The sequence below is a fragment of the Polypterus senegalus genome, chromosome 12 (assembly GCF_016835505.1).
Source record: "Polypterus senegalus isolate Bchr_013 chromosome 12, ASM1683550v1, whole genome shotgun sequence".
NCBI lineage: Eukaryota > Metazoa > Chordata > Cladistia > Polypteriformes > Polypteridae > Polypterus > Polypterus senegalus.
This window is the reverse complement of record NC_053165.1, coordinates 39176519-39193280: the sequence shown is the minus strand read 5'-3', so window position 1 is coordinate 39193280 and position 16762 is coordinate 39176519. Positions and strand designations below refer to the sequence as shown.

At 39.0% G+C, this 16762-nt stretch overlaps 2 protein-coding genes across 5 annotated transcripts in view; one reads left to right on the top strand and one right to left on the bottom strand.

Moving 5' to 3' along the window:
* The window catches only part of raf1b (Raf-1 proto-oncogene, serine/threonine kinase b), a 105292-nt gene extending 91846 nt beyond the window's left edge, over window positions 1-13446 (top strand). For all 4 annotated transcript variants that reach the window (XM_039770892.1, XM_039770893.1, XM_039770890.1 and 1 more), the window contains 10 exons: window positions 1831-1855; window positions 1980-2086; window positions 5376-5493; window positions 5578-5662; window positions 5774-5950; window positions 6854-6900; window positions 7015-7133; window positions 8120-8251; window positions 9704-9838; window positions 12864-13446. In XM_039770892.1, the coding sequence (XP_039626826.1) occupies window positions 1831-1855; window positions 1980-2086; window positions 5376-5493; window positions 5578-5662; window positions 5774-5950; window positions 6854-6900; window positions 7015-7133; window positions 8120-8251; window positions 9704-9838; window positions 12864-13004 (1086 nt within the window). In that variant the 3' untranslated portion in view covers window positions 13005-13446. The remainder of the gene's footprint in view (window positions 1-1830; window positions 1856-1979; window positions 2087-5375; window positions 5494-5577; window positions 5663-5773; window positions 5951-6853; window positions 6901-7014; window positions 7134-8119; window positions 8252-9703; window positions 9839-12863) is intronic.
* Window positions 13447-14310: 864 nt separating this feature from the next.
* Window positions 14311-16737, bottom strand: mkrn2 (makorin, ring finger protein, 2). Its single transcript, XM_039771308.1, has 3 exons — window positions 16713-16737; window positions 14870-15054; window positions 14311-14577 (listed from the first exon to the last, which is right to left on the bottom strand). Exons 1-3 carry the CDS (start codon window positions 16735-16737, stop codon window positions 14425-14427), a joined length of 363 nt encoding a protein of 120 aa, XP_039627242.1. The 3' UTR covers window positions 14311-14424.
* Window positions 16738-16762: the final 25 nt, after the last annotated feature.

The window sequence follows — 16762 nt, the reverse complement described above, 5'->3', positions numbered from 1 at the left end:
AAGTTTGATAAAACATTTTTGATTCATTTCTCAAGCAGGAGAAAGTTTGTCCAACTGCTTCATTTATTACTCTTGCAACACCATACTGAAGATGAAGCATCCATTACAAAAGCCTGTTACATCATGGTCAGCATTATCAAAATATTAAGGGTATAGGTCTATTTTGTAAGCAACTGGATTTACATGATAGTGTCAATCAATGAATGCATTTGCTCTGTTTGGTTTTTTTGGTCAGCACCTAAATGACTTATTAAAAATAAAACTCTTACTATATTCTTGTTCTTTTCATATCCTTTTGGTTGAGCCACCACCTTTGATATTTCTGTGTATATAACTTCCAGCCAATTTATTGGTACTTGAATTCAGATCAGTCATGATGCCAAGAAAATATGTAGATTGTAAAAAAATATATATTTTCAACTACACTAAAGTATCCATTAAATTTACTCAGCCATTTTTTACTTTTTGGCACTCTACTTGTGAGTACTTTCCATATACCTTTTCTGACATAAGGCGACTATCCTAGGAAAAAATGAAAATGTCTTTAGACAACAGTATTTCACACTTGAGTTAAATGTTAAGCATATAACATTCTCTGTTCAATCACAGCCCCAGTATTTTATACAGCTTGCTTTTAACTGCATGAGAAAGTGAATATGAAAATAAAAGGAACATGAAAGGGTTGTGTTAATGACTTGAGTCCTTGTTGCTGGTTCAGAATGTTAAATAAAACAGTATACCCAGCAGATGTTGTAATCTGATGTGAAATGCAGTATACTTTTTCATACATGTGCTTTGATTGCCCGCACCACATGTTTCTTGCATATTGACAGTGATGTGTAATCTGGTTATGTGAGTGCACATGTAAACAGCCACCATAAATACACATTTTTCATTTTATTTCTTATTGATGTAAACAAATGTAATCTGAATCAGAATATTAAAACATTTAAATGTAGGGAGTATACTGCATAATGAGACATCAATTTATTTGACATAGCTGTCAAAACTTTCATAAACTAAAGTAAAAACAGCTGATTTGTTAACCTAGTAGAAATATGCATTTAATAGATTTTAGTGTTAAAAATTGTGTTTGACAATTAATTTGAATTAAGAACATCAGTACTATTTCATCTTCACATACACTGCCATATTAGCCCTCCAAACTGTACAGAATTTTGGTCTCAAATTCAGTGTGTGCTTTAGTTTTAGGATGGAATGAGCAAAACAATTACACCACGTAAGACATCACAAGTGAAATATTACACACCCTTGGTCAGATTTATAAATGAAAGTTTTGCTTAAAGTTGCAAATACACATTTCGGTTTTTCAGTGCAGATACACAACATTAACCTTCTGAAAAGGGAAGTAAATTAGAGTCTGTATGTCATATTTATCAGTTTTTAAGCCTTTATTATATATTTTTACATTAGTGCACATTATAACAATATCTCAGTGATGTGTATTATATGTGAGAGTCATCATTTTGCTGGTTTGGCAGCATTTCTCAATATGATCTCACAATGTACTGTATATGCAAATATTCCAATATGTGCACTTATCCAAAGCATTTCTGGTCCCTGGCATTTTGGATTAGGGATACTCAACTTGTGTTTAGTTGATTATTTCAGTCAAATCCACTAGAGGGTGCTAGAACACCTCTGCCAACAAAATACCCGACTCTACACATTACCCCGTGTTTATCCATACTTGTAATTTTGCCAAATTTCAGGACATGATTGTCTGTTCCAGGTTTGTGTGCTTGTAAAGCTGCATCTGTTACTAACATTTAAAACACTAATAACCTTTGTGCTTTATCTTTTTTATAGGATGTGATAAGAAATCAGGAATCAGGTAACTGTTCTTTTTCTTTTCATTTCTCTTCCTCCCAGTCTTTATAGGTTAAGATGTTGAGTAGCATTGTGCTCTTGCAAAAAATTTTGTCTTTGTTATCTGCATTGTCGTTTGTTTTCTTTAGGGAGCCCTCCTGACCTGAGTCCAACGGGCTGGTCACAGACAAAGACCCCTGTTCCTGCTCAAAGAGAGCGTGCTGTAGCCTCAAATACTCAAGAGAAAAATAGAATTGTGAGTATGAGTGTTACAATATAAGAAGTAAAGATAAATGTTTTGTTTTCTCATTTTGCTTTATAGCACTCAGCACTTTGTTTTTCTCTCTACTGATTATGTTCCTATGCCGCCTCAGGAAGACAATTTTTTGGATGTCACTTGTCACATCTACAGTCATCTGTTTCATGGACAAGTGACACTGTCATGCACTGAGTAACACTACTGCTTTAAAAATCCAACATCCTGGGTTTGAGACTATTATGTTATTTCATGAGTATGTTGTAATTGCTTAAGGAAAGGAGTTTTTAAAGACATAAAATAAGCTTGATTGAAAAAGGGCAGATCAAATTTAATATTACCCCATTATACCAATTAGCCCATCATGTACTATGGTGCAGGTGTGGTGACTCTGAGGAGAAGGGGGAAAAAATAGAAATGAATCACTCCACACTGTTTATCATGATAAACATCTTTATCACAAACAAGTGTAATATGCACATGACCTTTAGCACAAATACAGTCATTTAGCAATATCTAGTTGTTGTGTATTGCAAAACATTTTATCATAACACATTCAGTTCACTGCTGTTTATAAAATTATGCATGACTGTCACATAGTAAATAACAACATCAAATCTTCTCCAGTAGACTTATAACACACTAATTCAGAATGCAAATAATTCTTTTACATAGTAAATAAGGTAACATTTAACTTGACCTTGAAATAGCATTAGTGTCTTCTTTTTAAACGTGCTACATACTGAACTTCATCCAAACCATTACGTCAAGTGCTATTCTTGCAGCTCCTACCCCATGTCGACTGTGGTGCACAGTTCGTCTTTCCTACTTCATACTATTACTGAATAATAATATTGAATAAATGCTAGCCTTGTCTAAATAAGTTTTCAAAAGGTTACAAACTAATTATCTTTCAAAAAAATTGCTTTCAGCCACCCATCTGAGGATGAAAATAAACAAGAAAATAAATAAACAAATCACCTCACACTGTTTATCCCCATCAGTGTCTTTATCACAAATTGGGGAAAATAGTGAGACAATATTTCTAATTAATAGTAATCAACCTCCCATCAGATTGCAAAGGCAAGACCTTATAATTAGAGAATAGATTGTGTATTTAGAATGAAAATGTTTATTTTCCATACATTACACGGGGTAATTTTGATCTAATATTATCAAGGACTGATCTTGAATCTAAGGTACATAATTTAATGAAAAATGCCATTAACACCAACAGGAACAGAAGGACAATGGAAAAGAAAGAGGACTGTAAAGTGGTAGTAACGGCCAATGAAAACGATTACCACAGTTAAAAAAGTATTATGTTTGGCTCAGTACTATTTAAGATAGTTTAGAGTACAAGTACATCTTTGTAGAAACAAACAAGAACAGTGTGGCCCTGCAAAAATATTTTTGTTTGGTTTACTAAAGGCTATGTCACAATACAAAACTTTTCCCATGATTTACTTAATCTTAAGAGTCAGAGGCAATCAGCGATACTCTCCCATCAAGCCATTCAACTAACGACTCACTTTGATAGGGTTGGGTCTGTGTGCATGAGGGCTCACAACCAGTGAATACTCATCTGGCAGTACAATGCATATAATGGAATTGAATAAAAAATGCAAGTGTTTTGAATCCTCACAAATGGAGGATAAGCTTGTCTTTCTTATGCTCCATATTTTACATACCACGAGAGAACTGAATAAAGAAAAAAGGTCACAGATCAAAAGGTAGCTCTCTATACTTGTTAACTCCTTCGTACAGCTGTGACTCTGTCAGGCAGTACACTATTGGTTGTCAAAAAAGCAGTGAGCAGGACTGTGCTTGGAAATTGGCACGCCGTCTAGTAAAGTAAACGGGTCAGTCGTTTAAATTGACATGGTCCAATGATGAGATCAGCTAGTGTAACATACCCCATGAATATAATTTGCAAAGTGTAATATCGGCTTAAGTTAAATTTAGAATATGGGATATACCAATGTAGTATGTGTGTATTGTGAAGGAAAGGAATCTGTAAATGAAACTATTACTGAGCCACAATTACAATACTTTTTTCCAGTATGTTTGAACTTTCATTTTGTTACCATTGTTAGGTCACTTTTGAAATTTGTCAATTCGAGCTTCAGTCAGCATTTGTGAATCAGAGAGACTGTGCTCTTGCGCCTGATGTATGTGAATTGAAGCAGTGGGTTGATTTAATCTTAATATTCATTACGGGTGGGTGTGTTCCATTCCTGTAACCTGATTTTTGTATGCAAGATAGAACTTGCACTGGAAAATGTTAGTTATTGGGAAATCAGCAAAAATACATAATGCTGTATTATTTTACAGAAAAATGTTTCAAACTTCTTAATGAAATCCCAGTGAAGCAATAGTACTAGATTTTAAATCACAAAACACAAATAATTTAAAGTAAAAAGGAACCGCTGGTATTTACAGTATGTCAACCTTATTCTTGCACATCCTGTAGTTTTTAAAAGGTTTACCTAACTTCACAAAAGTGTACATCAGTTACTGATACCCATTACCTTATGGAGCTGGTAAAAGTATTATGATGGCACAAAAACCCACCACTAACTGACAATTGTGAGACATGTGCTGTATATGTTGAACAGTTGCTCAGCGTGCCATTTTTTCCCTCCCAACAGTTATCAGTTCAGAGAGAGCTCATACTTACAAACCTGCTGCTCTAATTCCCTCCATCAACTCTGATAATCAACCAACTGACAATCTGTCTGCTTACCTGTGACAGACAGTACGCAGGTTAATTATTGCCACATGTACAAAGTAGAGTGACATTTTTATTTGCATGTCAGCACTCTCCAGCTCATGTTAGACAATGGACATATGGGAATATTAATCTTACCCCACTGAAAATATTCTATTATTTGATTACCTGAACACTCTAATAGCAGTTAACCCAGGGTAGGAAGGCATTATCATATGTTTTAGTGTAATTATAATTGTTCAGCTGGAGAAAAAAAAACTGCAGGAGCTGATAAAGCTCTTTTTGGAGTTTATAGTGTGAGCACACTTTAGTATTTAGACTGATTATGATTTTGTTTTTCATTGATTAAGAAATATTTAAATAACTAATTTTTTGTTTTAAATGTACATTTGAAATACAGGAGTATTTTTGCTTTGTTCTGTTCCTTTAGATGAAAGGTCTTTCGGCAGGAAAAAAATGCTCTGCACAAGCCAATAGGCCCTCCTAATTTATTACTGCATTGCATGGCTTCTGACTAATTGGTAGTGTCAGTATCTCACCAGAAATGTTTTCTTGTAGAGACAAAGAGGACAAAGAGATTCCAGTTACTACTGGGAGATTGAAGCTGCAGAAGTCGTATTGCACTCCAGGATAGGCTCTGGTTCATTTGGTACTGTTTACAAAGGAAAATGGCATGGTATTTATGTCACTTCTCTTTGGTAAGACTTTCTCTTTCTGTGATTCTTCTTTTTTTTTCACTTTTACTTACTATCTGTTTTAGGTGATGTTGCAGTAAAGATCCTAAAGGTAACAGACCCAACTCCTGAACAGTTACAGGCTTTCCGAAATGAAGTGGCTGTCCTGAGGTTAGTGACTTCCAGCTTTTCTTACATGTCAGTAATAACTATGCCCTGTGCTATTTCAGACTGTCATGGACATTACCCAATGTGTACTAGTGCTCACTCTCTCATTTACAGAAAGACGAGGCATGTGAACATCTTGCTGTTCATGGGCTACATGACAAAGGGCAATCTAGCCATTGTAACACAATGGTGTGAAGGAAGCAGTCTTTACAAGCACATACATGTCTTGGAGACAAATTTCCAGATGTTCCAATTGATTGACATTGCCAGGCAGACGGCCCAGGGCATGGAGTGAGTATGTCCAGAATAATAAGATTCTACTGCCTAGGGCAGAGAGTTACACTGAATCATTACACTCGAAGAAGTCTTTCCTGATTAGGACTAAAGAATTAGTGTCCAGTCCCTTGAATCTTGCTTATCTAAGTTCCATTGATTGTTTTGTATTGTATTCTCATGCATTTTCTGTAGTTGTTGTAAAGCCAAATTCATGGAGCAGCATAAACCCCATTTACTCTGACTTTACTTAAAGTGTGATTCTTCATGGGGATGCATTTATTCATACATAGGAGTCACTTACGGGTCTGTAAATGTGAAAACAAACTGAAAAGCACTTGATGGGGAGAGTGTGAAATCCATTTCAGGGTAGATCCGCTTTAAAATAAAGTCTGTGAAATGTATTAACAAAGTAGCTGGCGTTTTCGTAAAGGAGAACATCTATACACAACTTTTCACTTGAATACCAACTGTCGGGTCTTATGTGTTCCCACCAGCCCCAGTATCACTGGTGAACAATGTTTTGTAATAATGTGTGTAGCCAATATGGCCGCATGGCTAATGAGCTGGGCTGGACTGTAAATACTTTTATTTGAGGAAGCAAGGTGGTTATAACAAGAATTGGGGATGGACCTTATTACTTGACAGCCTAGCATCATTATTGACAATTTAGTTTGATATCTGAGCCTTATTTGCTGGACTGTGTATGCCTTATTTCTCCCTACATCTTCTGGTATCAGATCTAATGGTTTGTGGAATTGAAACTGTAGCTACATGAAATGCACTTTGTTACTATATCAGTGTTTGAATGTGGTAACTTGTGGGACTCCCAGCTCATTCTGACATTTGGGTAGGGTGTAGATGCTCCTGGGCAAAGACTGCTTGCTTGATTCCACTGACTGTCTGTTTTTTCTTCAACAGTTACTTGCATGCAAAGAATATTATTCACAGAGACATGAAGTCCAACAGTATCCTTGTGAAATCAAGTCTACCTTAGAAGTGTCTAAACGTCTTAGGAGTCGAGTGTCACTCACTAGGTTAAGCATACTTCTTGTTCTAGCCTTTTCTTTAACTTGCCACAGATATTTTCCTGCATGAAGGGTTGACAGTGAAAATTGGTGATTTTGGCTTGGCGACTGTCAAAGCGAGGTGGAGTGGGTCTCATCAGGTGGAGCAGCCCTCGGGCTCCATTCTCTGGATGGTAAGTATGTGTGTGATTTTTGCCTGTTGCTTCGCTCTGTCCTTTACTTGAGTTTTTTCCATGCTAATTAAAAAACTTTTAATTGAAAACTATCTTATGGTTAAACAGTTGCATGTAAACCTCATATGGCCCTGTTGATATTGTGACTAGCTGGTTGTTAATTTGGTCAGCAGTATGCAGAAAGCGTCATGGTAGCCTGCTTGTTTTTTCTTCACATATTGTGAGCAGCTCTGACCATCCAGTCATATCAAATGTATATAAATATCAAAAATCAAATCCAGCCAGACTGCTGTTTTAGTGTTGATGACTGCACAGCATGCCCATAGTGGCATTGCAAGCCTTACTTTATGGTAAAGATAATTAGCTTGCAGATTGTCATTTGCAGTTTTATTGGATGGGTTGCTTCTGCTTTTAATTGTTTCACTGGAATCTTATTTTATTGTGAATTTCAACAAAAACACAATTCAGAGAGGTGGTATGGCATTTTGTCCATTAGCTTTGACTGTTTAGTTTAATTCACATTATTCAATTGTTGGTATTCAGTGTTATTTAAGTAAAAAGAATATTCTGTTTACCAGCTTACTAAAATTTTCACGATAGTCCAAACCATCCTTATGTTGAAAAAGAGAGGGAAAGACCTATTTTTCGTGCCTAGTTTGTTACAGGTGGTTGGTGAAGATATTTTTTGCCCATTTAGCTTTGATTTCACAGAATTAGAGAATTCTGGTCAGCTACTAGCCTACCTGTGGGAGCTGCCAAGAATTGAAAAGTTAGAATTTCATATGCAGTTTGGAAGGTTGCAATTTTGCAGTGCAGTAAAAGAGGAAACAAATTGAGTACACTCTTAATAGCTACTGAAAAATCACTGCGGACACATAACTTGTCTACTCAAAATAAGCTGGGCAGTATATACTGTAGCTCAGGAAGTTGGAATGAATGTTCTGAAGAAGAAACATTTAAGATTGACACATTTTAATTACCTTTAGGCACCTGAGGTCATTCGAATGCAAGACAACAACCCATACAGCTTCCAGTCGGACGTTTACTCCTATGGTATTGTGCTGTTTGAACTAATGACTGGAGAGCTGCCATACCGACATGTGTCCAATAGAGACCAGGTGAGATGATGGCTTACTCTTGGATCATTTTATGTACAGCAGTATTCGAGGTAGCTGTACCTTGGCAGGGCATTTTAACTTAGCAGAGTTATTAAGTGAATAAAACAGAAGGTTGCAGATTGTATGATCTCAGAATGATTATAATCCGCCCATTTTGACTGCTGACGACCAAAAAGAAGATCTGAAAGTCTACTGCTTTCTTTAATCAAGTGTTCATGAGCTGTTTAGAAATCAGTAGTAGGCAGGCAGCTTTCTCACTTCACTCATCACCCATCTCATGTATTCTATTTGCTGACTGTAAGACAGTAACTGGGGTTTCCCACAGCATTCTGATTGTTGTGTCGTCCATCCATCCATCCTCTTCCGCTTATCCGAGATCGGGTCGCGGGGGCAGCAGCTTGAGCAGAGATGCCCAGACTTCCCTCTCCTTTGCCACTTCTTCTAGATCTTCCAGAGGAATCTCGAGGCATTCCCAGGCCAGCTGGGAGACATAGTCCCTCCAGCATGTCCTGGGTCTTCCCCAGGGCCTCCTCCTGGTTAGATGTGCCCAGAACACCTCACCAGGGAGGCGTCCAGGAGGCATCCTGATCAGATGCCCAAGCCACCTCATCTGACTGCTCATGATGCGGAGGAGCAGCGGCTGTACTCTGAGCCCCTCCCGGATGACTGAGCGTCTCTCACCCTTTCTTTAAGGGAAAGCCCAGACACCCTGTGGAGGAAACTCATTTCAGCCGCTTGTATTCGAGATCTTGTTCTTTCGGTCACTACCCATAGCTCATGACCATAGGTGAGGGTAGGAACGTAGATCGACTGGTAATTTGAGAGCTTTGCCTTACGGCTCAGCTCCTTTTTCACCACGACAGACCGATGCAGAGCCCACACTGATCCGCCTGTCGATCTCTTGCTCCATTCTTCCCTCACTCGTGAACAAGACCCAGAGATACTGGAACTCCACCACTTGGGGCAGGATCTTGCTCCCAATCCTGAGAGGGCACTCCACTCTTTTTTGGCTAAGGACCATGGTCTCGGATTTGGAGGTGCCGATTCCCATCCCAGCCGCTTCACACTCAGCTGCGAACCGATCCAGAGAGAGCTGAAGATCACAGCCTGATGAAGCAAACAGGACAACATCATCTGCAAAAAGCAGTGACCTTTTCCTGAGTCCACCAAACTGGACCCCCTCAATGCACTGGCTACGCCTAGAAATTCTGTCCATAAAAGTTATGAGTATGTGTCGTGCTCTTGAAAATTAAGGTGTTGTTCACTCAAATGTCTAATAACAGAAGTGGTGTGTGACCCCCTTCTAAAGCCTGGTGCCTGAGCTTGAGTTAGTCCAGACACTCAAAACCTCTTCACAGAGTGGTTATACCCTGTTCCTTATCCTCAGTGTTGGATGTAAGAGTTTAAACTATTGCTTTTGCACTTCTCGACTTGTTGTTTTTCCCTTGTCAGATTATTTACAGTGTTGGGAGGGGAGTTTTAAGTCCAGATCTAAGTAAGCTGTACAAAAACTGTCCCAAAGCCATGAAGAGGATTGTTGCAGAATGCATAAACCCAGTTAAGGAAGAAAGACCACTCTTCCCACAGGTAGGACTGAACTAAGATACTTCTTCCAGTCAACTGTTGTATTTAGAACAAATAAAGGCCTGAGTACAGTGAGGAGTGATACTTTTGAATGTATTTCATGTGTTTGTGTGGTTTCTGTAAATTGTCAATTTTTAGGTATTTAATGCAGAAAGACCTAATATGGCTACAATGTCTCTTTCCATCCACATGAAACAACTTAGTTCCCATCGGAATTATTTTGTTTAAATTAAGCTAACTTATTCTTAAAGGAAATATTTTGGTTCAGATGTTTTGATCTAACTCTACAAATTAAAAAAAAAAAAAATCTTTAAATTCCTGTTAAAAAGCATTGGCGAATTTGCACACCTGGCCGGCCATCTTACAACAGAACAGGTCTGTGCAACTTCAGTTACAGAGTAGTCTGAGAGAGATCACTTAAACTTGTATATTATTCTGCTATACGTCTCTGACAGCCATAGTGATGGCAAAACTGATCCCTGCTACATACAAGTTAGGCACATGCATGTGTTTCCTGCTCTTTGAGGTAAGTTAAGCATATAAAATGCAAAAAAAGCAAAAAGTCACTTATTTAGAAATGTGAGAGAAATTGTGCAAATATATTTTTATAAGAATAGAGAAAAAATACTGTATATATGAGGGGGAGTCAAGCTAAAGTTAGAAAATGGGATTTATTAGAAAATGGAACGAACTGAAAATGTCATTTCTCAGTGTAGTCTCCACCCTTCACAATGCACTTGTGTCACCTGACTGGAAGTGCCTGGATTCCAGCAGAATAAAAGGTTTTGTCCTCACAACCACTCGTGCACCTCTTTTTCATGTTGTCGTTTGTCTTGAATCGACGACCACCCAGATGGTTTTTTTTTTTGTGGTCCAAAAAGGTGAAAATCACAGAGTGCCGAATCTGGTGAATAAGTAGAGGATGTGGCTCCAGACAAGCCTTGGTGTTCTTAGCAGTGTGCAGTTGGGTGGGCATTGTCTTGGAGCAGAAGGACTCTTTGAGACAGTAGTCTCGGCCACTTGGATTGAATAGTAGGCTTCACATTGATCTCCAGCAAGTCACAGTAACTTGCAGTAGTGACTGTAGTACTTCTCACCGTGTAGTGTTTGATAATAATTTGGATGCACTAATGGTTGCGAGGACAAGACAAAACCTTCTATTCTGCTGGAATCCAGGCACTTCCAGGAAGGTGGTGCAGGTGCATTGAGAAGGGTGGAGACTACACTGAGAAATGACATCAGTTTTGTTAAGGTTCGTTCCATTTTCTAACTTTAGCTTGACTTCCCCCTCGTACTTTATATTTGTTACATTGAAAATACACTGAAAAACAGACTTTCCCCGGCGTTATCTTTACATTCTAATGATTCAGAGGCTATCATCTATTGGCAGAATTACAGACCTGTTCGCATCAGGATCCAAAGCAACCAAAAAATTTTACCTTGAGCCTGAGATTTTAACTCTCTGTTGAGTAATACTTTAAAGAAATTTGAACTAATTGGCTAACTGTAGGACATGGATGCAATTTTTATATCACTTCAATTGAAATCTGCTGTCTGTGGAAGATCTTAAGCCACCACAAGCCCTTTTAGACTCCATTTTAGAACATTAGAACAATCTAGACGAGAACAGAGGCGATTCAGCCCAACAAAGCTCGCCAGTCCTATCCACTTGTTTCCTCCGAGAAAACATCAAGTCGAGTTTTGAAAGTCCCTAACGTCTTACTGTCAACCACACTACTTGGTAGCTTATTCCAAGTGTCTGTCGTTCTTTGTGTAAAGAAAAACTTCCTAATGTTTGTCCGAAATTTACCCTTAACAAGTTTCCAATTGTGTCCCCGTGTTCTTGATGAACTCATTTTAAAATACAAGTCTCGATCCACTGTACTAATTCCCTTCATAATTTGAAACACTTCAATCATGTCACCTCTTAATCTTCTTTTGCTTAAACTGTAAAGACTCGGCTCTTTTAATCTTTCCTCATAATTCAACCCCTGTAGACCTGGAATCAGCCTAGTCGCTTATCTCTGGACCTTTTCTATCGCTGCTATGTCCTTTTTATAGCCTGGAGACCAAAACTGCACACAGTACTCAAGATGAGGCCTCACCAGTGCATTATAAAGGTTGAGCATAACCTCCTTGGACTTGTACTCCACAGATCGTGCTACATAACCTAACATTCTGTTAGCCTTCTTAATGGCTTCTGAACACTGCTGGGAAGTTGATAGCTTGGAGTCCATTATGACTCCTAAATCCTTCTCATAAGGTGTACTCTCGATTTTCCAACTGCCCATTGTGTGTTCAAACCTAATATTTTTACTTCCTATGTGTAATACTTTACATTTACTGACATTAAATTTCATCTGCCACAAATCTGCCCAAGCCTGTATGCTATCCAAGTCCTTCTGTAATGATATAACGGATTCCAAATTATCTGCTAATCCACCTATCTTAGTATCATCTGCAAACTTAACCAGCTTGTTACTTATATTCCTATCTAAATCATTTATATATATTAAAAATAGCAGCGGCCCTAGCACTGACCCCTGTGGAACACCACTCTTAACATCGGCCAGTCCTGATGAGGTTCCTCGCACCATCACCCTCTGCTTCCTGTGTCTGAGCCAAAGCTGAATTTTTAACTATATCACATTACGAAGTGCTGTTAAAAAGCATGTACTTGTATTTAATGTAGCCTACTAATGGCATGTATTTGCACTCTACTACTGTTACTCTTGACTATAACTCATTGCTAGAAAAATATTTATTGAACAAAAATGTGATAACTGACTCACCAGTGAAGTAACAAAAAAATAAAAAATTTCCTGATTTGTTAATTTTTGAGAATCTCTTGTAAAACAAAATGTCAGAAAATTAGATCAGTCTGTAAACATTTACCTCTAAACTGATCAGTCTTCCAGTTACAAGAAATGTGATGGTGCCCAGGTATGAGCTGGATAGACCCTTCACCTTCTAAAGTCATTTTGTTTCTTCCTCTTAACAAACACCACTTTTTTTTCCCCCTTTCCAGATATTGTCATCAATAGAACTACTGCAGCACTCTCTTCCTAAAATCAACCGCAGTGCCTCCGAGCCATCACTTCATCGTGCCAGTCACACCGAGGACATTAATTTATGCACTTTCACCTCTGTGAAGGTGCCAGTCTTCTAGCACTCAGCAGAAGGACGTCTTGCTGAGTGCAACTTTCCAAGTTGATATTTTGTATTTCCTCTATTGTCTACCAAGGACAGTGAACCCTGAGCAACCAGATGTTGCACTGCTTCATTTTATTTTTAGCTGTTTGGGCTGGCACACCACCCCCTGGCTATGATGTGCATCTTCAGCAGGCTGTGGCTGCAGTGGACATGTCACCCCTATAGACTGCCGAAGCTGCATGTCTAGCTGTGGCACTGAGTGCAATGTTGTCTTTGGGGGCAGCCTTTTAAAGGGTGACTGCGCGTGTATGGAATGATGTTTCTTTATTGTCTAAATCATTTGGGTTTTAATTTTTTTTTTTTTTTGTTTATTGCGAGACTCAGGATAAACACTTTATTGTAAACCTGAAGCTGTTTGTTTAATCCGGCGGATTGTAATAAAACTAAGTTAAATATATGATTTAGATACTTTATGTCCCCTCTCCCTCCAGTACTGGTCAGTATGTGCTGTTCATCCTCTCATGTCTGCCCATTGTTTCCATTCCACTGTGTGTGTGTATATATATGACATTTAATGACATAGGGTAGCACTGCCACCTTACAACTAAGGGGTTTAGGTTTTGTGTTCACCTAAGTTGCTGCTGAGTTTGCATTGATTTTGCTGGTTTACTCCTACATATCAAAGCACAGTACGGTCAGAGCCAAGCATGGTTGTAAGTATAAATGTGCTCTGGGCTAGGCTGGACATGTGACTTCCTGCTACATTTGCACTTAATATTGCTGGAAAAGGTCCTGGTTGCTGTGATAGCATAAATTGGGTAAAACAAATTCTCAAAATTGATGTATGGACACTTTACATTACTTAAGTAAAAAAGTAATACTCTGGCTGGGACAAACTTAATAATACATTTACAGTATTCTATGACATTTTCTTCAGGTTTCCATCTGTCAAGTTTCTGAATTACCATTTTTCATTACAGAGAGAGCTGAAGCCCCTCTGAATGGGAACATATCAAGTGACACTGGCCAGTCTGCAAGTCCAGTGTACAACAACAAATCCTCCTGTACGTATAGTCAGTGAAGTCACCACCTAACCAAACATGTATGCTTTTATGGTACAAGAAGAAATTAGAGTAACCAGAGGAAACCCACCCAAACACTTGAGAGAGTGTTCTGACTCCACAGATGGTAAGGTTTTGAACCCCTGCAAATGTAAAATACCAATGTTAACCTCCCTGTCACCTCCTGGAAGTAGTAGATGGGGGGGTAATGTGGCAGTCATCAACTGACACATGTAGGACTACATCCCATAGAGAGACAGCTTAAATTACAGTGACATGGTTTTTATTTCTCAGCATTGTTTTCACCGCTAGTAATACTGAGAAGGGTGTGCAAATCACATCATGGGCATCCAGAAATGACGCGAGAGCTGTGAATTAGTGGCTGGCTACAACACCCTCATCATCATCAGCTGGCCCTTGCAGCTCCATGAACAGTTCACTCAGTTCTTCCACCTGGTCTTCATACTGGGGCACACCACGGTGTTCCCGCTCTTCAATGAAGTCCCACAGCCGCACAGAGTTCAAGAACTGGAAGGAAAAGCACATTTTGTAAATACCATAGTCCTGTATTTGTATTAAACAAAAACCCACTGACTGATTCCATATAAGTTAGTCTCTGCTGCAATAATTTTATTTAGCAGACGTATTTCACGGTGGCCCTGAAACTCACTCCACTCATTTTAACATACTGTCCTATCCAAACCTTCATGTTGAATGCACGCCTAACCATTCCCAGTAGAAGTCTGAGTTAAGTGCACACAAGGCAAGTAGATCACTTTGTCTAGAATGGGTCTTATCTAGTCTGCCTCTGTATACTTACCCGCACGCTGCCTTCCGAGCTAAGCTGCTTGCGGGGTTTTTCTGGCTCTGCTCTTCTGCCATCTGGATAAGCATGCAGGTACAAACATTTTCCACCAAAAGGACATGTTCCTTTTCCCTGATCAAAATACTTGCAGGCTTTCTTGCTGCAAACAAGACAGAAAAGAAAGAGGCTACATATTCTGCCTGGATGTTAAGCAGTACACACAAATGTTCAGTAAAATTCAGAAAGCCCCCATAGGGAGGTGGAGAACATGCCAATGTCACAGTAAGCATAATTTATGGGTATGCTTCAGAATCATGTTGGCTAGATTCAGTGGTGTCACCAATTAATATTGTCATTACTAAGTGAAGTACAGCACCAGAAAAGGGGGTTTTATACTCATCTTTCTTTCAGGAACTAATTATTTGAGCGTCACTTTCAGCATAGTAGGTATGCAGGATGTGCATTACAGTATGTGGGCAGTCGTATCGCTCCATTCAACCGTTCCTCAGCTGCTTTTGACCACTCATGGCTACGTCTACATACAGTGGGATGCAAAAGTTTGGGCAACCTTGTTAATAGTCATTATTTTCCTGTATAAATCGTTGGTTGTTACGATAAAAAAATGTCAGTTAAATATATCATATAGGAGACACACACAGTGATATTTGAGAAGTGAAATGAAGTTTATTGGATTTACAGAAAGTCTGCAATAATTGTTCAAACAAAATCAGGCAGGTGCATAAATTTGGGCACCATTGTCATTTTATTGATTCCAAAACTTTTAGAACTAATTATTGAAACTCAAATTGGCTTGGTAAGCTCAGTGACCCCTGACCTACATACACAGGTGAATCCTATAATGAGAAAGAGTATTTAAGGGGGTCAATTGTAAGTTTCCATCCTCCTTTAATTTTCTCTGAAGAGTAGCAACATGGGGGTCACAAAACAACTCTCAAATGACCTGAAGACAAAGATTGTTCACCATCATGGTTTAGGGAAGGATTCAGAAAGCTGTCCCAGAGATTTAAGCTGTCTGTTTCCCCAGTTAGGAACATATTGAGGAAATGGAAGACCACAGGCTCAGTTCAAGTTAAGGCTCGAAGTGGCAGACCAAGAAATATTTCAGATAGACAGAAGTGATGAATGGTGAGAACAGTCAGAGTCAACCCACAGACCAGCACCAAAGACCTACAACATCATCTTGCAGCAGATGGAGTCACTGTGCATCGTTCAACCATTCGCACTTTACACAAGGAGATGCTGTATGCGAGAGTGATGCAGAGGAAGCCTTTTCTCCGCCCACAGCACAAACAGAGCCGCTTGAGGTCTGCTCAAGCACATTTGGACAAGCCAGCTTCATTTTGGAATAAGGTGCTGTGGACTGATGAAACTAAAATTGAGTTATTTGGGAATAACAAGGGCGTTATGCATGGGTGAAAAAACACAGCATTCCAAGAAAAACACCTGCTACCTACAGTAAAATATGGTGGTGGTTCCATCATGCTGTGGGGCTGTGTGGCCAGTGCAGGGACTGGGAATCTTGTCAAAGTTGAGGGACGCATGGATTCCACTCAGTATCAGCAGATTCTGGAGACCAATGTCCAGGAATCAGTGACAAAGCTGAAGTTGCGCCGGGGCTGGATCTTTCAACAAGACAACGACCCGAAACACTGCTCAAAATCCACTAAGGTATTCATGCAGAGGAACAAGTACAACGTTCTGGAATGGCCATCTCAGTCCCCAGACCTGAATAGAATTGAAAATCTGTGGTGTGAGTTAAAGAGAGCTGTCAATGCTCGGAAGCCATCAAACCTGAATGAACTAGAGATGTTTTGTTAAGAGGAATGGTTCAAAATACCTTCGACCACAATCCAGACTCTCATTGGAACCTACAGGAAGCGTTTAGAG

Excerpts from the sequence above, each read along its gene's own strand:
- mkrn2 (XM_039771308.1), bottom strand. The coding sequence starts at position 16,737 with ATGAGAGTCTGGATTGTGGTCGAAG. Across the intron at positions 15,055-16,712 it reads AGTCTGGATTGTGGTCGAAG|GCAGAATATGTAGCCTCTTT; the intron begins GTATTTTGAACC and ends CTTAACATCCAG. Across the intron at positions 14,578-14,869 it reads GCTCGGAAGGCAGCGTGCGG|TTCTTGAACTCTGTGCGGCT; the intron begins GTAAGTATACAG and ends TTTTCCTTCCAG.